Source organism: Trifolium pratense, linkage group LG3, assembly GCF_020283565.1.
Source record: "Trifolium pratense cultivar HEN17-A07 linkage group LG3, ARS_RC_1.1, whole genome shotgun sequence".
Classification (NCBI taxonomy): Eukaryota; Viridiplantae; Streptophyta; class Magnoliopsida; order Fabales; family Fabaceae; genus Trifolium; species Trifolium pratense.
Window position 1 is genome coordinate 44,997,105 of NC_060061.1, and position 26,932 is coordinate 45,024,036.

At 35.2% G+C, this 26,932-nt stretch overlaps 3 protein-coding genes across 3 annotated transcripts; 2 read left to right on the top strand and 1 right to left on the bottom strand.

Moving 5' to 3' along the window:
• The first annotated feature begins 899 nt into the window (after window positions 1-899).
• On the top strand, window positions 900-8,461 carry LOC123918897 (disease resistance protein RPM1-like). Its single transcript, XM_045971071.1, has 2 exons — window positions 900-1,470; window positions 5,990-8,461. Exons 1-2 carry the CDS (start codon window positions 983-985, stop codon window positions 8,298-8,300), a joined length of 2,799 nt encoding a protein of 932 aa, XP_045827027.1. The 5' UTR covers window positions 900-982; the 3' UTR covers window positions 8,301-8,461.
• Window positions 8,462-9,019: 558 nt separating this feature from the next.
• Window positions 9,020-12,755, bottom strand: LOC123918896 (disease resistance protein RPM1-like). Its single transcript, XM_045971070.1, has 2 exons — window positions 9,800-12,755; window positions 9,020-9,571 (listed from the first exon to the last, which is right to left on the bottom strand). Exon 1 carries the CDS (start codon window positions 12,648-12,650, stop codon window positions 9,831-9,833), a length of 2,820 nt encoding a protein of 939 aa, XP_045827026.1. The 5' UTR covers window positions 12,651-12,755; the 3' UTR covers window positions 9,020-9,571; window positions 9,800-9,830.
• Window positions 12,756-17,604: 4,849 nt separating this feature from the next.
• On the top strand, window positions 17,605-22,304 carry LOC123918898 (zinc finger CCCH domain-containing protein 18-like). Its single transcript, XM_045971072.1, has 7 exons — window positions 17,605-18,176; window positions 18,865-19,729; window positions 19,826-19,978; window positions 20,078-20,257; window positions 20,432-20,676; window positions 20,923-21,013; window positions 21,562-22,304. Exons 2-7 carry the CDS (start codon window positions 18,879-18,881, stop codon window positions 21,632-21,634), a joined length of 1,593 nt encoding a protein of 530 aa, XP_045827028.1. The 5' UTR covers window positions 17,605-18,176; window positions 18,865-18,878; the 3' UTR covers window positions 21,635-22,304.
• Window positions 22,305-26,932: the final 4,628 nt, after the last annotated feature.

Consider the following 26,932-nt stretch of genomic DNA (forward strand, 5'->3'; position numbering starts at 1 on the left):
CATCGCGCCTTCCGATTCAATTCCATTCAACTATGATCACCACTGTCCTACTTTCTCTCCACCATGCTTCCCTGTGTGGCTCTCGTTGATCCTCTCCTTGATCAATCAAGTCCTTTCCATTCAACTCTGTCGCTGTCAGTCTGGTGCTCACCGGCTCCAACTATGATTCTTGGAACGCTCTATGCGTCGTGCACTTGACGGGAAGATGAAGCTTGAAAAATAAAATAACAAAAAACTTGAGAGTTGGGCTGAGTCTAACTCAACCTTACAAAATCGGTAGATGATGGTCTAATCAGAAACTCGATAGCAGGCAGCCAACGAATTGTGGATGAGAATTTGATACTATCTTAAAATTGAGAGTTGTGCCTAATTCAATCATATAAAATCAGGTTGTAAGGTGAGGATTGCCCTCATTTATAAACATATACATATGGGTAATCTGATGTGAAACTTTTAAATTTAAATATTTTGTAGATAAAACAAACATATTTAGAGTGAATGTGAGAGCGATGCTTGAACCTCTTACTCTATAACATTGATTGAATTTATTTTTCTTGGACAACTTGCAATAAACCAAATCATGATGACTAAATACAACTTGCCGATTGCACATTCAAACTAAATTCTTTACTCCCATGAGATAACCGTTCTGAAGCGCAGCGTCATTCTTCTATTTAAAAAATGAGTTGGTAGTTTGTACAACTAAGATCTAACATTGACATGCATTGTTTAATTTCTATTATTATAGCTAATTACCACTAATTAAATCACACATGATCAATAACTTGCTCTTGTACGACAAAATTTAAAAAGAAAAAAAAAAAAAAAAAAGATATGACAAATGATGTCAAGGTGCTCAATAAGTATTAACAATGGAACTAAAAGTCAATGGAGTTCATGCTATATACATCTTGAAGGACTAACGGCATTTTCCTCATCTCACTCACAACATTAGCAAATTAAAATCAAAAGATACAAAAAAATGTGCGACACTGTACTTTCCTGTGCTCGTGATCACTTGCTTCCACTAGCTCGTGATCATTTGCTTCCACTCTTAAAGGAAGCAGCCGATATGATTATGGGCATCCCAAAAGAAATTGTAGAAATTAAAGATGAACTCGGAAGAATTGAAGAATTCATCAGCAATGCAGACAGAGTGGCTGATGCTGATGAAAACAACAAAAGTCAAGGAACCAGAGGAATGATCAACCAGCTGATTGAAGCAACTTTTCGCATAGAAGATGTCATTGATGATTATATGATCTGTGAGGAGCAACAACTTCCAGATCCTGGATGTGCTGCTGGTGCTGCTAACTGTTTCAAAACTATGTCTCTTCGTCTCCAAATTGCCTACAAGATTCAGAACATAAAATCTCGAATTAATGAAATAAGAGATACAAGTATCGTAAGAGTTCGTGGCTTCCAAATAAATTCATCTTCAGAACAAGGAGCAAGCAGTTCTGGAGTAAACTCTGTTGTGAATTCTGTTCTAAAAACCACACCAATAACCAATAGTTAAAACCAACTATCTATAGTGTGTGGGACAAATGGATTGAAGCAACCAAATCAACAATGGATGAGCAATTAAACACAAAAGCTAAAACTATAAAAGCGATAAAGAACACAATATTTGTTTACCCAGTTCGGTCCAATAATGACCTAGTCTGGGGGAGAGAGAGCTCTCCGTTCCACTATCAATAGAATACTTGATTACACATGAGATTCATAGAGTTACAAGAATTAATCCTAATTCTACCCTTTGCCCGAATCTCTCCCCGTGACCAAGAGATTCTATGAAAAGTGACTACCAAGGTGAAAGAATCAACACCCAAAACCTAGAGATGAACCAAGAGTAACCCTCTTAACCCTAGCCGCCGTTTTGGTGAAAGAAACCCTCAAAACTTCCTCTCAAAAAACAGAAAACGTGACCCTTTAAATACTCTGCAGCGATTTCCGCCTGAAACACAGCTTTTTCCGCCTGAGGCGGAAACTTCCGCCTGAAACACCAGTTTTTCCGCCTGGGGCGGCAAAACAGTGAGCACCCCTTTTCCTGCTTCAAATTTCCGCCCGGAACACAGGTTTTTCCGCCCGGGGCGGAAAACAGCAGACTAGTGTTGTTTTTTCATGTTTTCAAGGCAAATTTGCAACAATCTCCACCTTGCCTTTAAAACGATGGTGATGCCAACTTCCCATCAACCACCGTGTTGCTCTCTCCACTTGTTTACACCATACCCTCTTCGGCCCCCGGAGTCTACCTCTCCGTGCTCCCGAAAAATGCTTGCCTCCAATTGCCCTTGGATTTTTAGGACAACCCACAAGCTACACCGTACCCTCTTCAAACCCCGGATTGTAGCTTTCCGTACTCTTGAAGATATGCTTGCCTCCAACCAACCTTGGAATTTTTAAGTGGTTTCACAAGCTGCAACCTCAAACTCTCCTTGTGTCCAACTACCTCCAGCAGTCTAACAAGTTACCAAGCTTGATCACCGTTGCTTCCACACAAGGTCTCCATAGCCATACCACTTTGGTGTACCTCCACCTCAAACCGAGATTCCTCCACCAAAGCCTTAAACCGGTATATCCACTATGTCTTCCACCTTGTAACGTAAAACTTTTCAACTACTCCGAAACCCACATCAAGTCATTATTAGGCTCCAACACTTCCCGGTTTAGTTCCACCACCTAGTAAACTTCATTTCACTAGTACAACTAAAACCAACCAATGTCACTAACAACCAACCGAAGTTTCACAACTTATCCACACCATGAGAATCACAACTAGTAACAAAGCTCAAGAACAATACCTCGCATTGTGTGAAAGAAATTCAACCATACCTTGAACCTTATAAGCTTTCCCGTCGCCAAGATGAAGAAACTCCACCTTCAACTAGCTCTAGGGCTTCAAAGTACTCCTTCCTCAAAAACACATGTGATCGGAGCATCCAAAGTCCATGACTTCAACTCCATTGATTCCCAACTTCACCACACTAGCACATCCGCATTCTCACAGTAATAAAGTTGTTGTTTCGAACGTAATCTTGAGTATTATTCCACCGCCTCTCCAGGCCGATGCCGAGTATTGTTCCACCGCCTCTCCAGGCCGTTGTTGAGTATTATTACCACCGCCTCTCCAGGCTGATGTTGAGTATTATTCCACCGCCTCTCCAGGCCGACCCTGTTCTTCACCATCGCGATCTCCATTAGCCTTTTACCTCCGAGGCACCGGATAACAACACACCATGTTTTATCCATCATCCCAGACATTGAAATTGCTCTTGCTCTTATCTTCACTTTCCACAATTCCCAATTGTTTCCGGAAAGTCCCTCGATAACCCATCTTGAATCCATGGTACTTAATCCGTTTAACCCTTTGCCCCACGGTGGGCGCCAATTGTTGTGAATTCTGTTCTAAAAACCACACCAATAACCAATAGTTAAAACCAACTATCTATAGTGTGTGGGACAAATGGATTGAAGCAACCAAATCAACAATGGATGAGCAATTAAACACAAAAGCTAAAACTATAAAAGCGATAAAGAACACAATATTTGTTTACCCAGTTCGGTCCAATAATGACCTAGTCTGGGGGAGAGAGAGCTCTCCGTTCCACTATCAATAGAATACTTGATTACACATGAGATTCATAGAGTTACAAGAATTAATCCTAATTCTACCCTTTGCCCGAATCTCTCCCCGTGACCAAGAGATTCTATGAAAAGTGACTACCAAGGTGAAAGAATCAACACCCAAAACCTAGAGATGAACCAAGAGTAACCCTCTTAACCCTAGCCGCCGTTTTGGTGAAAGAAACCCTCAAAACTTCCTCTCAAAAAACAGAAAACGTGACCCTTTAAATACTCTGCAGCGATTTCCGCCTGAAACACAGCTTTTTCCGCCTGAGGCGGAAACTTCCGCCTGAAACACCAGTTTTTCCGCCTGGGGCGGCAAAACAGTGAGCACCCCTTTTCCTGCTTCAAATTTCCGCCCGGAACACAGGTTTTTCCGCCCGGGGCGGAAAACAGCAGACTAGTGTTGTTTTTTCATGTTTTCAAGGCAAATTTGCAACAATCTCCACCTTGCCTTTAAAACGATGGTGATGCCAACTTCCCATCAACCACCGTGTTGCTCTCTCCACTTGTTTACACCATACCCTCTTCGGCCCCCGGAGTCTACCTCTCCGTGCTCCCGAAAAATGCTTGCCTCCAATTGCCCTTGGATTTTTAGGACAACCCACAAGCTACACCGTACCCTCTTCAAACCCCGGATTGTAGCTTTCCGTACTCTTGAAGATATGCTTGCCTCCAACCAACCTTGGAATTTTTAGGTGGTTTCACAAGCTGCAACCTCAAACTCTCCTTGTGTCCAACTACCTCCAGCAGTCTAACAAGTTACCAAGCTTGATCACCGTTGCTTCCACACAAGGTCTCCATAGCCATACCACTTTGGTGTACCTCCACCTCAAACCGAGATTCCTCCACCAAAGCCTTAAACCGGTATATCCACTATGTCTTCCACCTTGTAACGTAAAACTTTTCAACTACTCCGAAACCCACATCAAGTCATTATTAGGCTCCAACACTTCCCGGTTTAGTTCCACCACCTAGTAAACTTCATTTCACTAGTACAACTAAAACCAACCAATGTCACTAACAACCAACCGAAGTTTCACAACTTATCCACACCATGAGAATCACAACTAGTAACAAAGCTCAAGAACAATACCTCGCATTGTGTGAAAGAAATTCAACCATACCTTGAACCTTATAAGCTTTCCCGTCGCCAAGATGAAGAAACTCCACCTTCAACTAGCTCTAGGGCTTCAAAGTACTCCTTCCTCAAAAACACATGTGATCGGAGCATCCAAAGTCCATGACTTCAACTCCATTGATTCCCAACTTCACCACACTAGCACATCCGCATTCTCACAGTAATAAAGTTGTTGTTTCGAACGTAATCTTGAGTATTATTCCACCGCCTCTCCAGGCCGATGCCGAGTATTGTTCCACCGCCTCTCCAGGCCGTTGTTGAGTATTATTACCACCGCCTCTCCAGGCTGATGTTGAGTATTATTCCACCGCCTCTCCAGGCCGACCCTGTTCTTCACCATCGCGATCTCCATTAGCCTTTTACCTCCGAGGCACCGGATAACAACACACCATGTTTTATCCATCATCCCAGACATTGAAATTGCTCTTGCTCTTATCTTCACTTTCCACAATTCCCAATTGTTTCCGGAAAGTCCCTCGATAACCCATCTTGAATCCATGGTACTTAATCCGTTTAACCCTTTGCCCCACGGTGGGCGCCAATTGTTGTGAATTCTGTTCTAAAAACCACACCAATAACCAATAGTTAAAACCAACTATCTATAGTGTGTGGGACAAATGGATTGAAGCAACCAAATCAACAATGGATGAGCAATTAAACACAAAAGCTAAAACTATAAAAGCGATAAAGAACACAATATTTGTTTACCCAGTTCGGTCCAATAATGACCTAGTCTGGGGGAGAGAGAGCTCTCCGTTCCACTATCAATAGAATACTTGATTACACATGAGATTCATAGAGTTACAAGAATTAATCCTAATTCTACCCTTTGCCCGAATCTCTCCCCGTGACCAAGAGATTCTATGAAAAGTGACTACCAAGGTGAAAGAATCAACACCCAAAACCTAGAGATGAACCAAGAGTAACCCTCTTAACCCTAGCCGCCGTTTTGGTGAAAGAAACCCTCAAAACTTCCTCTCAAAAAACAGAAAACGTGACCCTTTAAATACTCTGCAGCGATTTCCGCCTGAAACACAGCTTTTTCCGCCTGAGGCGGAAACTTCCGCCTGAAACACCAGTTTTTCCGCCTGGGGCGGCAAAACAGTGAGCACCCCTTTTCCTGCTTCAAATTTCCGCCCGGAACACAGGTTTTTCCGCCCGGGGTGGAAAACAGCAGACTAGTGTTGTTTTTTCATGTTTTCAAGGCAAATTTGCAACAAACTCAAATACCATATTATTGCAGAACCTTCGAAAGGCTCCATTTTACATGGATGAGGCAGATGTTGTGGGCTTTGAAGAGCCAAAAAACCTACTGATTGATTGGCTGGTAAGGGGAAGAAAAAAGAGGACAGTCGTCTCCGTGGTAGCAATGGGAGGTCAGGGAAAAACAACTTTGGCAAAGAAAGTTTTTGACAACCCACGGGTTGTTAAACATTTCGACTGTCATGTGTGGATCACAGTTTCTCAACAATACAATGCAGAAGGACTGTTGAGGGAAATGTTGCACAAGTTATACAAAGAGAAGGGAAATGATCTTCCTAAGAGAATTAATCAAATGGATCGAGACTCATTAGTTGGTGAAGTGAGAAATTGCTTGCAACAACAAAGGTATGTTGTCGTTTTTGATGATGTATGGAACATATGTTTTTGGGATGAAATTGACTTTGCTATGATTGATAACAAAAATAGTTGTAAAATAATAATCACAACAAGGAATATGAATGTTGTGAATGCATGTAAGAAATCTTCTTTTGTTGAAGTGCATGAACTGAAACCTTTAACTAAAGAAAAATCCTTGGAATTGTTCAATAAGAAGGCCTTCTATGATTTGAATGGACGTTGTCCGGAAAATCTTGTTGATATATCTTCTAAAATTGTTGAAAAATGCTATGGATTACCACTGGCAATTGTAGTCACCGGTGGTCTTTTATCATGCAAAGATAGAAATACAATTGAATGGTACAAGTTTAATGAAAATATAAAGCCTGAGTTAAAGGAAGATTCCAAGATAAAAAAAATCTTAGCTCTTAGTTACCATGATTTGCCTTACAACCTCAAGTTATGTTTGTTGTATTTTGGATTATATCCTGAAGACTATATAGTTACATCGAAGACATTGAATCAACAATGGATTGCTGAAGGGTACGTGAAAGAAGAGAGGGGAAAAACTTTGGAAGAGGTTGCAGAAGGATATTTAATAGAGTTGACCCATAGAAGTTTAATCCAAGTTTCTACCAGAATGGATGGAACAATAAGAGGCTGTCATGTTCATGATATGGTGCGTGCAATGATCCTTGAAAAATGTGAGGATCTAAGTTTTTGCAATAATATTAGTGACGAAAAACAATCACCTCTTACTGGAATGGTTCGTCGCCTATCAATAACAGACACCAACTCTGACAATTTAATGAAAAGTATTGAAAACTCACAAGTTCGATCACTGTTAGTTCTCACTTCTAAAACATTAAATGAATCCTTTGTAAGTGAAATCCCTACAAAATTCAGGCGATTGAAGGTGCTTCTTTTGTTGGATGATGGATTTCTTGAAGTTCCTGAAAATTTGGGAAGTTTGAGCCACTTGAAGTATTTAAGGTTATGGGGTCGAGGAAGAACATTGTCACTTCCAAAATCCATTGGCATGCTCGAGAACCTGGAAACCTTGGATTTATCAAGTACAAAATTCAATGTTATACCAAAGGATATTTGCAAGCTTAGAAAGCTACGCCATTTTCTAGGCTTCAAAATGTCTTTAATTCAATTGAAGGATGATATTGGAGATATGACATCTCTACAAACACTGCGTGATGTTTGTTTAGGTGAAGAGGAAAATGAAGATGAAATTGATGAGAGAGTCGTAAAGCTAATCCAAGAGATGGGAAAGCTAAAACAACTGAGGGAATTGGTCTTGCTCGATGTTAGGGGTAAATATATGAGTGTCATATCATCCTCAATCAATGAGATGCAAAAAATGGAGAAACTAAGTATTAGCACAATTGGACATGAAGCATTCATTGATATGGATTTGAATTCGCCCCCACCTTTGCTTCGAAATGTTAAACTTAATGGGAAGTTAAAGAACTTTCCTGAGTGGATTTCAAAACTTCAAAATCTTGCTAAGCTGAAAGTGCAACTTATGTATTCCAAGCAAACAGATGATTTAACGAAATTACTCAAAAGTATGCCAAGCCTGTTATCACTCTATGTCTCTGGCGCTGATGATGATGAAGGATTAAAAGGTTTATATTTTCTTGATGGATGGTTTAAGAATTTGAAGAGGCTATATGTTGAAAATTTCCATAACTCGAGTTACATTGATATTGACAAAGGTGCGTTGGGTTCGCTAAAAGCCCTCTATATAGTCTCAATCCCTCAACTCAAGATGTTACCAACCGGCATTCAACACTTACAGAAGCTTGAAGTTCTCAATATCAGGGGTGTGAGTGAGGATTTTATGAAGACCATTGCTCCCGATGAAGGAAAAGAGCATTGGATCTACAAGCTAGTGCCCTCTGTAAAAATTACTCCTAGCTAGGATGACTATGACTGTGAGCTAGAAATCACTTACAGGCATGCTTTTACTTTGCTTACAATTTGAAAAAATATTTTGCGATAATATTTTTTAAATAATTTCTCAATTTGTCCTCCTTTTAATTTTCTTATGAATACATTGTTATCTATTTGAAATTTACATATAACACGTTTTAGGGCATTATTCTAGAAAAGCTTTACTTTTACTTTTCTTATTAAATTGTGTAATCGTTGCGATGTTATTGTTATTTTATATTGATAATTTAGTATCTAATGCAGGAGTATCAATTCTCTACAAGTGGACTTTTATATCAGTGGCATTGCTTCTTCTTTCTGTTACTGTTTTGCCACCTCCCTTGCTCAATAAAAAAATGTGTTTGTTTGTATTGTATACTATGTTCCGAGAGCTTGCTTCTTCTACTGAACTTCTACTCCCTCCAGAGTTTTGGCTATTTGTTTTACTTGTATTGCGTGTTGCACCTCCTTTTCTTTGTATTTTCTTTTGTTTTGTGGCCTCGGTTGCTCTCTGTTGTGTATTGGGTTAGACTGTGAGTACTTTGTACCATTTTCTATATATGATATGATAACTTTGATCAAAAAAAAATTTATTGTCATTATTATTAGTGGAAAGATGGACACGTCGATGTGTTAATTAAACAATTAGGAATTAGAGGTTACACAGATAGCTTGCTTGACAAGCTTTTGTGTTATAGGATTGTTATGATCAGTATTATCAATATAGATTAACACAAAGCCTTACATTTTCTGTTATCATGACTCAGAAGGTTATTACTTATTAGGAGTCTATTAGTACTCATTTATGATTGTAAAAGTTCAGCACATGGCACTACAAGAAATGAAGGTTATTTGACAGGGGAAAAACTCTCGGGAAAACGTCAAATGCCCCTAGCAAACACATATTTAACAGGGAATCAAGACCAACACCAACACGCCATAAAATTCTGATGGCCATGATAAAAGATAGATTGCACCTCCCATACATGGAACTTGAATTGAAGTAGCAGGAGTTTCCAGGATTCCTAGCTATAGTTGTACCACATTCACATAAAACTTTACCATATATGATAGTACATCACAAACAATTCAATTTATGCAATAAAAAACAAAGTAACATGAGTATTTGTAACTTGCATATAATTATTATCAACGAACAACAACACACTTTTATTGAGGAACAAAACTTCTAAAATAGAAACAGAAAGAAACAATGCCCCTGAGAAATTGGAATTTCCACTGAAGCCCCATCATGATCACCTACAATTCACACAAAATTATAGTAAATATGTATACATCAACATGCCAAATTAACTTTTAAACAGTCTAGGATTGGTAAAAAATTATAGCCCTTGAGGGTCCAGAACATTGGTCTAATTAAAATGAGTGATATGTAAAACTAAAATAAATAAATTAAATATCCAGAAGAAAAGTAAACGAAGGTAAAAGAAAGAAATTATATAGTTAAAAAATTACAAGAACACATACTTTTTTTTTTAAGATGGACGGTGTATGACACCTAGCTCCTTGATCCACCAATGAATGCGGCATTCGGACAATAAATTCGTACAAAGGGCACTTGCTTGAAGATCCAATGGTCTTGTCCTCCATTGAGTAAAAAGTTCTGTGTAAATTTCTCACTCATAAATCTAATAGTGAGATATTCAAGCTTCTTTAAGCGTTGAATGCCAGTTGGTAACGTCTTGAGTTCGGGTGCTTCGGATATGGAGAGCTTTTCCAGAGAAGGCAACGCACCATGGTCAATAAGGATGTCTTTCAAGTATTTCACATACTCAAGACGTAGTTCCTTCAAATTCTTAAACCATTCATTTTGAAAATGTAAGGTTTTGCCTAGATAAGCATCAAGGAGGAAACTAATGGACATCAAGTTTGGCATACTTTTGAGTAATTTCATTGAATCTTCTCTTAGTCTGGATGAATTAAGCTTCAAACTAACAAGATTTGGAAGTTTTGAAATCCAGTTGGGCAACTTCTCCAAATTACCTTTCAGTGCAAAATATCGTAGCTTAGGTAAATTCAAATTCAAATCATCGAATGTGTAGTAATCTTTGTACCCTAGATATTCTACCAAAGTTAGTTTTTCCATTTGTTGCAGCTTATTGATTGAGGAAGATATAACACTCATAAATTTTCTGTCAAGAGAGCGCAAGCCCAACTCCTTTAGCTGCTTTAGCTTTCCTAGCTCTTTGATTGCCTCTACAATATCATCTTCACTTTCATCTTGTTTCAAATAAAGCATACGTAGAGTTTGTAAGGATGTCATTCCTCCAATACAATCTTTCAATTGAACCAGAGACAATGATCTGCCGACTAAAAAATGTCGTAACTTTCTAAGTTTACAAATTTCTTTGGGTAAATGATAGACTGCTATTCCCGTTAAATCCAAGGTCTCTAGGTTCTCAAGCATGCCAATGGATTTTGGAAGTACAGTTTCATAATCATATGGCTTCATGATACTAAAATACTTCAAGTGGTTCAAACTTCCCAAATCTTCAGGAACTTCAATTCCTCTAGCAAGTTCAGCATCAAACACCTTCAACAACTTGAATTTTGTAGTAATTTTCCTTACAACGGATTCATGTAATGTGTAGGGGTTGGGAACGAGCAGCGATCGAACCTGCGAGCTTTCATTACTTTCCATTAAATTATCCAAATTGGTTGTTATTGATAGGCGTCGAACTATTCCATTTAAAGCTGATTGGCCATCCTCACTAATATTCTTGCAAAAACTTAAATCCTCAAATTTTTTAAGGATCATATCATGCACTAGATCATGAACACGACAACTTTTTGCTCTTCCATCAATTTTGATTGAAACTACTTGCACTAAACTTCTATGGATTAATTCTGTTAAGTATCCTTCTGCAACCTCTTCCAAAGTCATTCCCTCTTCCTCCTTTACGAACCCTTCAGCTATCCATTGTCGAATTAGTCTCGTGGAATAAACTTCCCAATCTTCAGGATATATTCCAAAATATAACAGACATGACTTGAGATTGTAAGACAAATCATGATAACTGAGAACTAAAAATGTGTTTATCACAGAATCTTTCTTTAACTTTGGCTTGATATTATCATTAAACTTGTACCATTCAATTGCATTTCTATTTTTACATAAAAGACCACCGGTGACTACAATTGCTAGTGGTAATCCACCACATTTTTTAACAATTTTGGAAGATATATCAATAAGATTATCTGGACAACATTCCTCCAAGTCATAAAATGCCTTCTTATTGAACAATTTTAAAGATTGTTCATCATCTAAACCTTTCAATTCATGAATTTCAACAAAAGAAGATTCCCTACAAGAAGTGGCAACATCCATGATTCTAGTGGTGATTAATATCCTACAACCTTTTTGTTTATCACTCATAGCAAATTTAATATCAGCCCAAAAAGGTGAGTTATTCCATACATCATCAAACACTACAACGTACCTTTTCTCCTGCAAATAGTTTCTCACTTTTTCCACTAATAACTCTTTATTCATTTCATGAATCATTTCAGGAGGACTGAAATTTTGTTGTTTGCAAAGCTCCTTCAACATCTCTCTCAGCAACTCTTCAATATTGTATGATTGTGACACTGTGATCCATACATGATAATCAAACTGTCCCTTGACCTGATCAAAAACTTTTTTAGCAAGAGTAGTTTTTCCTTGCCCTCCCATTGCTACTACGGAGACGACAGTGAGCTCATCTCTTCCCTTTACCAGCCAATCAATCAATTTGTCTCTTGGCTTTTCAAAGCCGACAACATCAGCTTCCTTCAGGTAAAAAGGAGCCTTTCGAAGGTTCTGCAACAAAGTGGCATTCGGGTTTATAGCAGAACTGCTTGATCCTTCATGATTGGTTTCAGAACTTGTATCTTTTATTTCAGTAATTCGGGATTTGATGATCTGAATATCATGGGCTATTTGGAGACGGAGAATCTTAGTTTTAACATATTCAGAAGCAACAGTAGCACATCCAGGATCTGGAAGTTGTTGTTCCACACAGTTGATATATTCATCGATGACATCTTGTATGCGAAAAGATGCTTCTATCAACTGCTTGATTTTTTCTCTGGTTCCATCACTTGGGTTGTATTCTTCAGCATCAGCCATTTTATCTGCTTGATGGATGAACTCTTCTATGGTTTCGAGTTCATGTTTCATGTGTGCAATTTCGTCATTTGGGACGCCCCTAATCATGTTCACAGCTTCCTTTAGTATTGGAAGCAAATGATCAAGGGCTAGTGGAAGCAAATGCTTACGAGCTAGTGGAAGCAAGTTTTCACGAGCACAAGAAAGTACACTTGCACACGGATCACACATTTTGTTGTATGTATCTTTTGATTTCAATTTGCTAATAATATTGTGAGTGAGATTAGTGATGAGAAAAAAGCTATTAGTCTTTCATGATTTATATAGCATAAAGTTCAAGGGTGCTGTGATGTGAACACATAGACTTTGAGTTTCCCAATCAGTCATTGTTTAATAATTTTTGAGTGCCTTGCCTTGTGTCATTTAATTTGTCTTTTTATATATATATATATATATATATATATATAAAATTTTGTACAAGAGCAAGTTGTTGATCATGTGTGATTTAATTAGTGGTAATTAGCTCTTATTTGTATAACTACCAATGCTCATTTTAATTTTTAGTCAATAATTAAGTTTTGAGCATGCAATAGGCTCTTATAATAATGTGTGGTGTAATTTAGCCATCGTAAATTACAAGAGAAGATGTTAATATCTATTGCACAAGTAGCTAATTTATATAATTAAATTGGCGACTTTATAATGCTTTGTTTAAAGAGACCAAATTTATCTCATAAAAAAAGATACCAAATTTATCTCATACGTTTACGCGGGACATATATATTGGTGATAAGGGATTTTATTAGATCTCTCCAACTTTTGTGGTGTCTTCATCTCAATTATCCATTCATGTTTTTTTTTTTTTCTCTATTCAAAATTGTTTCTTTTAATTTATTTTTTTATAAATTATCATCCGTTGGATGAAAAGCACATTTGGAAAACAGATGAACAGTAGAGATCCGATTTCAGTGATAAGATGTTAGTTTTGGTAATATGCAAACTTTGCACCGCTCAATGGCTTTGAATTGGAAACAAACAATTGGTGCAAATCAGTGTTAAGCCTCACGCGTATTGTCAAAACTCAATCTGCATGATTCTTTTTGAGTTTCTGTTGATGTCCAAATTTGTTGAGATTTGCAGATTTCTATGTATTTGGTTAACCTCTATTGCATCGGTGTTGACTAGGCATGGCAATGGGTACCCGCGGGTACGGTTTTTACCTTCCCCGTTCCCCATACCCGAATCATTGATAAATACCCGTTCCCCGCCCATTACCCGACGGGGATGAAAAATTGAACCCAATCCCCGTCCCAAATGGGTTCGGGTATACCCAAATGGGTTCGGGTATCCCCGAACCTTGCCCTGCCCTGCTGAACCTTACCCGAACGCAAAATTTTCCCGAACACTGACATACATACAATACAAAAAAATTCAAATAATAAAGTACAAATCAAAATTTCAATGCATTAAACATACAAATGAAATGATATTCCAAAATATCAAACCAAAATTATCAAAACCATAAAATAGTACCGGTACAAACCAATATTCCAAAATACCATCAAAACAACCACATAACCAAGAATGTTCTACATCATTGTTCACTGAAATTGCTAAAAAAACAAATAACTAAGAACCATTGTTCATTAAAAATCCTAACTCAAGTAGATAAATTATATGATATGTGACATTATAAATAAATAAATAGGCGTAATATAGTAATTTTATATAAACGGGCGGGTTCGGGGACGGGTTCGGGGTGGGTACCAATATCTCCGTTACCCGCCCCATCCCCATGTTTTGAAATCGGGGAAAACCCAAACCCGAACCCAAACCCAGTCAAATCGGTTTTTCCCCGTCAAATTCGGGGTGGGTTCGGGCGGGTACCCGCGGGTACGGGTTCTGTTGCCATGCCTAGTGTTGACTGTTTGGAGGTGTTCTGCGAACTGAGACTTATCTGCCTGATTTTCATTCTACCGTTGTCCATCAACTTTTGGCTCACGGAGCTGCTATTTGGTTTCTGATGGCCGGTCACTTTTGATTCGAGATTGGGAGTTAGTGTCTAGTGGCGTTTGATGTAATCTCTAGTGGTCTGGAAGTTGAGAAGTGTCCTTCTAAGTATAAGATTAGAGTGGACATTTATTAGGTGGTGTCAGTTTTAGTATTTTCATTGATCTTCAGCTTATATACGGCGCCTTGGTTTTGTAGCCTCTTTTTTACCAATTTATGTTCGTCTTGAGCAGAAATCTGATTTTTAGTAATAATATATTTACTGTTCCAAAAAAAAAAACTATATGGAAAACCCAATTTCTTAATAAAACTTGTTGAGGGCCAAAAGTCCTCAACAAGTTGTTGAGAACTTAAGCCCGTAGTAAGAAAAACCCTCAATAAATATATTGTAGAATGGTAAAACAATACGGGATGTTTATTTATATTGGTGGGAGCAGGGGCGGACCCGGCCAGAAATTTCTAGTGGGGCTAAAAAATTTAGACATTACAATTGTTTTCATCTTGATAATAATTCAGTTAAACAACAAACAATATGTGAAATTACTACTAATACAATATGTATATCCAAAAAAAGAACAACAAACCAACAAACCAGAAACTATTTATTAAAAAAAAGAAACCAATAAACTATATCTAAAAACCACAAAATTTCTATTCGAAAATTAAAAGAAAAAACTATAATTTATTGAATATATGTTAAATCATGCATATCACTTGTTTAACTCAATCAACTTATAACTTATTAATTTTTATTCCAATTTTATCCGTATTATCTTACTTGAAAAAATTAAATATATTAAACATTTTTTTATTTCATATTATATTTATATGCTAGTTCAATCGCTAATTTTACCCAATCTTATAAATTCAATTAGTTGTCCACTATTTTTTGACAAAAAAACTCGGTTGATTTTTATAAAATTAAAGCCTTAATTACATATTTGGTCCCTTATGTTTATTTTAGGTTTCAATTCGGTCCCCTATCTTTAAAAAGTTTCAATTTGGTCATTTTCGTCAAATTTTTGTTTAAATCGTCGACATATCTAATGAATTTGCGTACATGAACCACTTAAGAGAGTACATCGTGAATTTTTAGAAGAAATTAACTCAAAATTTAACAAAAAAATCGAAAAAATTAACTCAAAATTTAACGAAAATGACCAACTTATGTTGAGATAAATAAGATAAGGGACCAACTTGAAACTTTTTAAACATAAAAGACTAAATTAAAACTTAAAATAAACATAAGGGATTAAATATGCAATTAAGCCAAAATTAAACTATATAACTTAAAATAATATTTCATGTATAACCAAAAACTTAAAATCATCAACAATAGACTATAAACTAATATTTGCACTAAAAATTAAACCAATATGTATACGAGATACTTACAATTATCAATAATAAACTCTAAACTAATATGTATACAAAATGACTTAAAATTATTTATAAAATTTTTATTTTTAGAAAAATATGCTATAAATCCTGAAGGACTAATACCTTCTTCTTCATCAATCATTTCACTCACAATATTAACAAATTACCCCAAAAGAAATTGCAGACATGAAAGATGAAATTGAAAGCATTCAAGAATTTATCAACAAAGCAGATAGATTGGCTGATGCTGAAGACGACAACAAAAGTCAAGGAATCAGAGCAATGATTAAGCAGTTGATAGAAGCATCTTTTCGCATAGAAGATGTCATTGATGAATATATTATCTCTTAGAATTGAGTATTGGGTCTAACTCAACCCTACAAAACCGGATTGTAAAATGAGGATTGCCTCTAGTTTATAAACACTTAGTCAGGCCATATCGCAACCGACGTGGGACTTCTTGACATTATCAATGAGGAACAACAATCTACAGATCCTGGATGTGCTGCTGCTCAAGTAGTTCTGCTGCAACAAACCTAAATTCCACGTTATTGGAGAACCTTCGAAAGGCTCCATTATACATGGATGAAAATGATGTTGTTGGCTTTGAAAAGCCAAAAGACATACTGATTGAATGGCTGGTAAAGGGAAGAGCAGAGCTCACAGTCGTCTCCGTGGTAGCAATGGGAGGCAAGGGAAAAACCACTCTAGCCAAGAAAGTTTTTGACAACAACAAGGTCGTTGAACGATTTGAGTATCGTGTATGGATCACAGTTTCTCAACCATACAGTGTAGAAGGACTGCTGAACTAGAGGTCAGATTTCGAGGGTTGAATATGACTGACTGACTATGGAAAAAAAGGGGTATCCGCAGAAAACACTTCCACGCCCAAGTCAGTATAAACTTGAAGTGGAGGTAGAGGTTAAAACAATACATATGTGAGGTGGTATTGAATGAAAATTTCTCTTTACACCCCATGGTTCCTATAAGCTCCCAAAAAATCATTTTTTGCCCTTCATCATCCTCTCTCTATTTCACATATTTATAGATGAAGGGATAATCATCACCTCCTTACCCGCTTTTGATAATGATCGACCTCTCCAAGAGTTTATTCTCCTCCAAATTCGGTCTTTTATGTAAAAGAATGTCGCCTTCTTGCTTCTCCCAATCATAGAGGTAAGTCCCATGGGACACCATCGGTGCCCCTCGACAAATCTTCACCCCCATGAATATCTCCTCTACCCACCGCCTGATGGATAAGTGAAATCAAGCCCTCTGATGCGGCCCCCTCCTTGGCAAAATAGGGTCAATTCAGTCAAAATTCATCAACACCAATAATTAAATACTCAAGTGTAAATTTTTATCTTAAGTACGCAAGTAGAATTTTTTTCAATCACTTATTGGTAAAAATATAGCTTTGTAATTTTAAGTTGGAACTTGGAATCTCCTCCAAGATAGTTTATCAAATGGCCGTTAATAAAAGTTGTCCCCTTTTCCAATAGGAAAAAAAATAAAAAACTATAGTGCGTGAATTTGGCCACTCTTTTGATATGGATTAAACCTAGCTACACCTTAAAAATTAGGGTTCAAAAGGGAGAATTGTTCAATCATATATAAACTCTCACACACCAGGTTTATAACTTCCGATGTGGGACTCCAAGTTGGGTTCATGAAGCTCAACTTGCACATGAAAATCGGTAACATCTTCATACTTAGTGGGTAATTTTTGCCATTGGATTCTTTAAAAAAAAATACTTGCTAAATTAGTGTCTTATTAGTGTTTTAAAGTCATATAATTAAAAAAACAATTAAAATATTTTTATTAAACTTGCCAAAAAAAACATTATCATAAAAAATAATTAAATGGCATATGTGATTGGTGAGTGACACAGTAGAAGAATAAGTAAGGGTCATATCATCGAGTAAGAAGCAAAAAATATTGCCTAAAATCAATGATATTTGAACAGGTGGATGTGATATTCAATACTGGTTTTAAGGAAACCAAATATAGATAAGACAGCACATACTGAAAGAGTCAGAGAGATAAACTAAGATTGTGTTAATGCTTAGACTGTGGTTGTTGGTTACTTCCTATAACTACACTTAAATAGACAACACAAAAACCACTCAATCCCTTTGTCTCATTACATTTGCATTTCAATTCTCACTATTTCATATATATTAACCATTTTTTAATCTTTTTACATTTTGGGTTATGAACAACAATTATGTGGTTTATATGATTGTAAAATGAAGGTCATGATTTTGTAGGAAAGTGAACAAATTTGGTGATGGAATAAGCAAGTGTTGAAAAGCTTTGTGCTTGAAGCACTTGCTTTCTGTTTTTGGTCTTCCTCTGTTTGATAGGTATGAATTATGAACCTTTGCAAATTTTGTTGGTTTTTTATTTTATATTTTTAATTTAATTTTTATAAATTTTGTTTATTTTAACAAAAGGATCTTTGAGATTGTTGAATTTTTGGTAACATTTTTCCTCTTTGAGATCAAAATTTGAAATGCTAGTAGTGGATTTTAATTAGAAAATTGATGGCATGGTTTTCTTGTATGTGACTTTTTGCTTGTATGAAATGCATGCTTTTAATGGAACAATTTTATGTTTTTTATTTATTTGGTTTTCTCTTTGCATTTCCAAATATACCCAATTTCTACTTTTCATTAAAAATACTTCCTTTTTGAGAAAAAAACTAGTGATAGTGTGTGAAAAAAAAATTTCTCTACAAGGGTGTTTTTGTGTCTTGTTATGTTGTCACTTGCCTAGGGTACCTTTTGGTTGAAGATCATAACTTTTTGTTTTACATGGTTTGTTGAATTGAATCTCTTGCTAGCTCTTTTGTTTTTTGTGTCAATTTTATGGTTTATTATTAGATATGTATGTATTTGGAAATCACAATGAGTTTGACAAAATCATAGTAACACAATGATTTGTTGAATCCTCAAAAGGTAGCTTGTCACAGTGGCATGTCGTGATTCTGACAAACTCACTATCAATTCGACCATAAACTAAATCTGCAACTTTTTTTTTAACCTTGTGCAGTAACAAGACAAAATATGGATATTTCTGAGTGTACAAGGATTGTTTTCGACAAAATTCAACGATTTGAGCCAGAACATGCTACGAAGATCATTGGATATCTACTTATGCAAGATAATGGTGAACAAGAGATAGCTAAGTTAGCTTCATTTCCAGATCATTTGATTCATGATATTGCCCATAATGCAAGAATGGAGCTTGAAAAGTTGGCTACTAGATCAGTAATCTCGTCCGGAAATCATTCGCCTGCAAGTTTCCAGGTTCACTCTCCCTATTACAATCTGCATAATGGAAATACTAATCCAGAATTTATGACAATAGGTATCAATGAACATCAAAACCGTACCGCATTGTTCGGTTCGGAGAATCATCAACATGTAGATAGTGTAAATTCTACAACAGCTAACTTTGATTACTATAATTACTGCTTAGAATATGCTTCAGCTGTTGCCAATTTGAATCGAAAAAATGGTAGAAGGTTTTCAAACATGACTGAATTTCCATTCAAAACATGTCACTATTTCAGCAAAGGATATTGTAGGCATGGAAATAGTTGTAGGTTCTATCATCATGGACAAGCTGTTTCTGAGATATTCTCTCAGATGTTTGGAAATGACGCTGCTGCTAATGACGAACAAGCGATTTCTCCTGGATCACTGGCGCAACTAGAGTCGGAAATCGTTGACCTCTTAAAACAAAGAGGAAATCCTATTTCAATTGCTTCATTACCAATGGCATACTATGATAAGTATAAGAAGGTACTACAAGCTGAAGGGTACCTAGCCGAGAGTCAGCGACATGGTAAGTCTGGCTACAATTTGACAAAGCTGCTTATTCGATTGAGAAACAGTATTCGACTAATTGACAGGTGAAGACTTGGACGTTTAAATACGTGTTCTTAAGTAATCGATCGGTTGAGTTTTTTTCTTACTTTAATTTGATTCTTGTCATGGTTGATTAATAGGCCTCATGGGCAGCATGCTGTGGTTTTAGCGGAAGATGCACCAAAATTCATGGGAAAGACGGATTGTCAAAATATTAGTGCATCACAACAAATTTACTTAACATTTCCAGCTGATAGCACTTTCTCAGAAGAGGATGTCTCGAACTACTTTAGGTAAATACTCATATTTTGGATGTAATGTGACACTTATCATGCTTATTATCGGTTTTATATTAGAAAATTCTACCTGTTTTAACATTTTTCCTTTTGCAGCACTTTTGGGAATGTTGAAGATGTAAGAATTCCATGTCAGCAGAGAAGGATGTTTGGATTTGTGACATTTGTTGATCCAGAAACTGTTAAAATGATCTTGGATAAGGGAAATCCTCACTATGTTCGCGGATCTCGGGTTCTTGTGAAACCTTACAAGGAGAAGCCAAAACTTATTGACAGGTAAATTTATTTATTCTCATTCAATAGCATGTTTTTGTAGATTGGTGTATTAAGAAAAGCTAATATTCAATGGACGATTGCGAGTTTTATTTTCTCTAGTGCACGTGCATGTTTGTGTGGCATCTACTAAGTCTCATTCACTATTAATGCTGTTTTATTTATTTTCTTGTGCAGGAAGTATCCATATAGACTTGAGAATCATGTTTGTTATTCACCGCGATATGTAGACATTGATGCTGAAATCGCCTCAAGTCCAAGAAATTGTGGCAATCCTCGGTATCTAAGAAGGCTCCTCGAAGAACAAGACCGAATCTTTGAACTTGAAAGAAGGCGTCTTGCAGTGTTGCAAATATCCCAAAAATCTTTATCTGCTCCACCCCATTTCGGTATCAACATGAATGGATCAAGAGTTTCAAATGGTATTGTCCAAATATCTGCATAACTAGAATCATTAAATTTTCTATGGGATAGCTTAAGAAAACAGCTTATAAAAATAGCTTACGACTGTTTGATAGATCTTTTTCATTTGTTATAGAAATAGCTTATGCATAAGACTTATACAATAAACGATTACACTATAAGTGCTTAATTAAGTTGTTTATCCAAATAGATTCTAAGTTTGTGTTTCTTTGTACTTGTACTAATCAAGATCATTTTGCCTACAGATCATTTCCATGTCCAGCCTACAGAATCTTTTAGTTATGCGCGCAATGACAGAGCTGAGTACACAAATGCCAATAACTCTGACGAGGAAAGGTTTGAACCCAATCTTCAAAAAAATCTCTTACCATCCATTCTTCAATATATAGATTATATATGTACCTGACACTTGATTCACAACCACTCCACTCGAGGCAATAAGACTTTTAGAATTGGGAGTTGGGTAACTCAACCCTACAAAAACGGCTTGTAAGGTGAGAACCTCTTAACACACCCCCTCACGCCCAGAACTATTGGGCTTGGTGCGTGGATACAAATTGTGGGTGGCCCAATAGCGGGTGGCCCAACAGATCTTGGAGCCGAGAGGCTTTGATACCATTTTCGAATTGAGAGTTGGGTCTAACTCAACCCTACAAAACCGGTCTGTAAGGTGAGGATTGCCACTTACTTATAAACCCATATTCAGGCTAACTCACATCCAATATGAGATTTCTTAATAAAGACTGCATACATCTACCCTCTCGATATCCTACCTAATGGAAGCCTCGTGCACTAGACCACAATGGTCGCTCGTCTCACATTAGACAAATCAAATTTCTTAACTTTCCGTATCTGTATATTTTATTTGAACTTATTTTATGCAGCAACGAAGGACTAAATCTCCCGGACAGCCCGTTTTCGTATCGAGTAGATACCGGAATTTCAGCAATCATGTAGTTTCAGAAACATAAGCAAAGAGAAAGAGTTACAAAAGCTCAGTTTCATACATAACAGCTATTCAATTTAGTCAGAAAAGACTAAAGAAGGATGCTGCTATTTTTGCAACTGAATTGGTGGAAGGAATTAACAACTTATTGACACATGTAAGATCTTCTTACATGTTATAGTAGTTTTTAGTTACATTAGCAAAAGGTTTTGGTTTGGTTTCTAGAAGATTATGCAATAGTTAGTTACTAGTTAGTAGTAACTTTCATTAAAAAATTCATCAATTGATGAAACATGAAAGGAACTTAGTGGTAATAGTCTTTATCTATAATTTTTTCACTAGATATTTAGGCTACTTTAGCAATTTTTATGGTTGTCCTTATAAAATGCTAGGGTGTTATTCAGAATAAATATAGAGAATATCTTGGATTGGAAAGCCTTATTGTTATTTGAAAAGGCAAAACCATTTTCTCTGTAAGGTTATATTTGATGTTTAGTTAATTAATATTATATGCAGAATTTGGTGTCTTTCTTTGTGTATAATTACTCAAGATATTTATTGTTAATGGCTTAATGCTGCAGTTATTGTTGGAGTGTGACATTCATTTAAGAAAATATTAAACTTCTAAATGTATAGTTTTCTCAAGAGCCTATTTTGGCTTTTAGGTGAACTATAGTGTCAGTTATTGTTGGATTCTGATAAATCACATGTAAAATTGTGATTAATTAAGTTGAATAGATGGTTAATTTAAATCACGTTTAAAATTGTGAAATTGTGGCTAATCACCTAGTTGAATTAACCACAATTTTAACCGTGAAATGAATTAATGATCTGTTCAACTAAATTAATAACATTTTTTTAACATGATTAATCAGGGTGCCGCAAGTGTAAGAAAAAATGTAATACTTGTAATGTACTACTTGTAATTTGATCATTGTTGTCAATAGTGGAAAATACCAATTCATTGAAATTTTACCAAGTAATAGTGCTATGAACTATTTGACAATATTTTACACTAAATAGCAATTTGTTCAAATTCCACTTCGGTATAAAAGTATAGCGCATCTATTTAACAACACCAAATTTGACTACATCTAACGATGCACCATATTACATCAAATGAAAGTCAGGCTTTCATCTTATAGAAATTATTGTTTAGTTTCATATAAAAAAAATAATAATAATACATACCTTCATAATCTTTGGTCTAAACATTAATTCCAGTTTGGCAATGCAACAATCTTTAAACATAAATGGAGCCTGTTTAGATTGACATATTTGAACTTATCCGTTTGACGGAACTTATAAAAATAGCTCATGACATTGTTCATAAGTTGTTTCTCCCTTATTTTCACAAGTGTTTCCGGATAGCTTATTAAAATAGCATATAGCTTATACGAAAATAATTTGAATATAAATTTTCATATAAAAACAACTTATACATAAGGGTTTATGATGATAAGCATTTAAGCTATAAAGAAAATTGTTTATTCAAACAAAACCGCTATCACTAAGTGCATCTAACAATTGTCTCATTTCAGCTTTGGAACTTTAGCATTTTAAATAAATTTGTTAGCCTAAATTTAAATAAATTGCAACTTTTTATGTTTTTAAATGACAAATCTTAATTGTTATTTGTTAGTGGGAAGAGTTGAACTAATAACATAATGTCATTATCAATTCAACATTTTTTATACTTATGTAGTTTTAATAGAGATAATATCAACTATACATTTAGGAACTCAAAACATATTACAACAAAATTTAGGTACAATACAATCGCCCTAGCAGGAGTATAAGCAATTGTATTTTTCGTGTGTGGAACTGTATTTTTTGTTTTTTATGCCTAACAAAAACCTTGGAACAATTTTGTCTACTGAGTAGGGATTATCTACAGGTTGATACTATGGAGCCAAATTCAGAAAAAAGCCTAGGCAATTGGTTTTGCATCAAATTTAAGGACAACCTGTCCCAAGCAAAGTTGGTCCAGTTTAAAGCTTCCAATATATTGCTAGAACCTCACCTTCAAACAGGACTCACCTACCCAAATTTTGTTTTCAAGAAGCCAAATTCATGATGGAGACAGAGATCATAGCATTAGCATGTATGATGATTGGCCACGAAAAATATGGCATCGCGCGACATTACATTTCAAGTACTTGGGATGCCGGAGGGTGTTGAGTCATGACGGGATCGTACACATACACATGATATGATATTTTTAACAATCTCCTCAACAATTGTGCGTTCATCCATACATTTTGGAATTACTCCCCGGAGCTTTTTATAACATGTCCACTTGCACTGTTTAATTGTTGGCTCGCGTACATCCATAGAGCACGCCACCTAACCGCTAATGTTACGGAGTCTTTCGATACAAGGAGTCGGTCACCATTAATTTAATCATCAACTCTGCTACCACAACTTTCTAGTTCTTTAAATATTAAATCAATCATTTATTCAAGTGCATTTTGTTGATGTTAAACTTTTCACATGCATTAAATAGGTCAATCCTTTGGTTTCACTTGAGCCTTCTCTTAAGATGCGATCCAAAATTTCTTGTTTTAACTTTTAAGTACATTCCGTCTAAAAAAACTTTGAAGTACAAGAAATAAAATTAAAAATAGAATAATCAAAATTTTGAATTGACAAATAACTAAGAAAATTAAAATGTGATCAAGAGTTTTTATTATTTTTTGTCAAATCAATATTTAAGTAATTAAATTGAAGGTATTCCACATCCTTGCTTTAAAAGTTGGACTAGTGATACCCAGTGATAAGGATATCTTTATTAATTTAATTTAATTTTTCCCTATATACCCAATTTGAGAACCAAAACTAAAGGTTTCATTTTTATTTATTTTTTACAAAACTAGCTGTCAATGAATTAAAGTCCATAGATCAAGTGCAAATAATTTTCATTTCATTTTCATTCTATTGGTAGCAGGTGGTGGGGTACTTTTGTTTATCATTTTTGTGTTACATATTCCTTTATAAATACTCGATAAAGCTAAGGTCAAATATGCTTTTTTTTATTATAATTTTTTTTTTCAAAATCCATGTACTCCTTGATTATGACATACAAATTTCATTAAATCAGCTATAGTTGCATAGAAGCTTCTTATATATAATCAAATAAAATCATGTCACTCATGATGTCAGATTTTAGTGACTCCATTTATGGTTGAGTAAAAGATTATTTTGTTTGTTTTTTGAAGATAGAAGATTATTTTGTTTGTTAAATAGGGAGTATATGGCATCACTATCCAAAATGAAACATAAGCGATTACTTTTGCTTATATTTCATGCAAGTGGGAATAGATCAAGCCGGTCTACAAGGCTTTAATACCTAGTTTACGTAGGCTCAGGCTAGTCTATTACATTAAATAGAGCAGACCAAATAAATTTTATAAGCCTATTTAGTTAAATAGGTTGAGCTGCAGATCATTAAAAAAGTATTTTAACCTACTAAGTCGGCCTATTTAAGTTAATATCAATAATATTTTTTATTACTATTAATATTTATATATTAAAATTCGTACATTGATTAAATTATAAATTTATTAATTTTTCAGTAGTTTAAGTTTATTAATGTACATTAATTTTTGACATATATAAATGTATTATCATTAACTAGAATTAAAATATGATGACATATGTATTTAATCTCTAAAATATCATGTTAAATATCAAAAGAACATTGGTTTATTAGTTCATACGAATATTTAAAATAATATAATTGTTTATTTAATATGTTCATGTGAAAAAGGTTTATAAACAGACTAACAGATCACATTAAGCTTTCAAAATGACAGACTCAAATCTAAAAAATAAGCATATGATAGATTATAGACCAAACTCAGACCTTTAATTTTTTGACAGGCCGGACAAGATTAGAAAAGCCTAGTCAGCCTATTCCCACCTCTAATTTTATGGAAAAGGTTAATAATTATTTCTAAATATTTGTTAAGAAAACAAGAAAGAAAAGTATATATTTGAAAAAGGTTGTGTGTCCATTTCTCAACAACAACAAAAATTAGACAAGTTTTTATTTTTCACCAAATTAAAGCCATAAAATATTCTGAAAGATTAGAAAACGCTAACAAAGACTTATTTATTGTCAGTAAGACTCCGCGTTAAATTCTGCATCCATTCATCCATCAATCAATTCTACTACAAAATCTGCAACCTTATCTTGATATGCTCATTAATCACAAGAATTTTGTTGCACCAACTTTAAAGAATATGACCAATATTTTATTGGGTTATGTTAACTTGTGCCCTAAGGGCACATGTTAAGCTACCTAAAAATAGAAATATAGCATTTAATAATAAAAAAATTTAATGTTTAGAGAATTGAATACACCACAAGTTCAATAAATTTTTTTCACATTTATCTCCTTAATATGTGCCCTTAAGGGCACAATGTCCTGTATCAAAAAAAAACTATTTTATGTCATTTTAGATTCCCCTCCATTTAAATCAAGCAGAAATATTAGACTTTTGTGACAAATTTCTTGGTTGAAAGTGTTGTACGTACTATGATGATAGTTACATGCCCTACACAAGGCCTTGTTTTGTGATGACTTGTTGCAATTAAGATTTCTTGTCTTAAGGTGTTTGAAACTTTGAATTGAATAAATACAAAAGAGCCACGATGTTAGACTTTATAGCATTAGTGATTAGTGATGATCATAGCAAATTTTGTCACAAGCATAGTATAAAGCTAGAATTTGACTTATGTGAAGAATAAAGAGGAAATTTAAGACTCAAATAAATAGAAATTTTTATGATTCATGGGAGTTTAGTAGTGTAGTCATTAATTTGGAGTAGTGATAAATTTTAAACATGAGTAAAATCTAAAGGTGTTTGATCTTTATCTAACAATCTAAATGTTTGTCCCTTGTGGAAAATTGTAACTTATATAGAACTAAACAATTTAAAACCATTATACATGAATGATTTATTTTGCATTTTATACTCAATTTATCAAATTTGAAGTATGGGTCGTCTCTTAAGTGTATGACTCATAATTACTGATAAGTGGATAAATCGATTGAGTGAAATGAGAGACATGCCCTTTAGGTCAAGGGTTCATTTATGTGTTTTTTTTTTTCTTTTTGCATTAGTCCTCTAACAAAATAAAACAATTACACATTAATGATGCAAGGCTTACAAGAAATTGATGTCATGTTATATCAACAACTATATGACATTAATAACCATAACGTCCATGTTGGTGTGTTGAAATAAAAACAGAAAACAACAAAATGAAACAAGAGATTCAACTCAACTTCCACATATCTTTT

What these genes read in the sequence shown, in the direction of transcription:
- LOC123918897 (XM_045971071.1), top strand. Translation starts at nt 983, where the DNA reads ATGTGCGACACTGTACTTTCCTGTGCTCGTGATCACTTGCTTCCACTA. An exon ending in GCAAGCAGTTCTGGAGTAAA is followed by an intron (nt 1,471 to 5,989) that starts CTCTGTTGTGAA and finishes ATTTGCAACAAA; the next exon opens with CTCAAATACCATATTATTGC.
- LOC123918896 (XM_045971070.1), bottom strand. Translation starts at nt 12,650, where the DNA reads ATGTGTGATCCGTGTGCAAGTGTACTTTCTTGTGCTCGTGAAAACTTG.
- LOC123918898 (XM_045971072.1), top strand. Translation starts at nt 18,879, where the DNA reads ATGGATATTTCTGAGTGTACAAGGATTGTTTTCGACAAAATTCAACGA. An exon ending in AGTATTCGACTAATTGACAG is followed by an intron (nt 19,730 to 19,825) that starts GTGAAGACTTGG and finishes GTTGATTAATAG; the next exon opens with GCCTCATGGGCAGCATGCTG. An exon ending in AAGCCAAAACTTATTGACAG is followed by an intron (nt 20,258 to 20,431) that starts GTAAATTTATTT and finishes TTTCTTGTGCAG; the next exon opens with GAAGTATCCATATAGACTTG.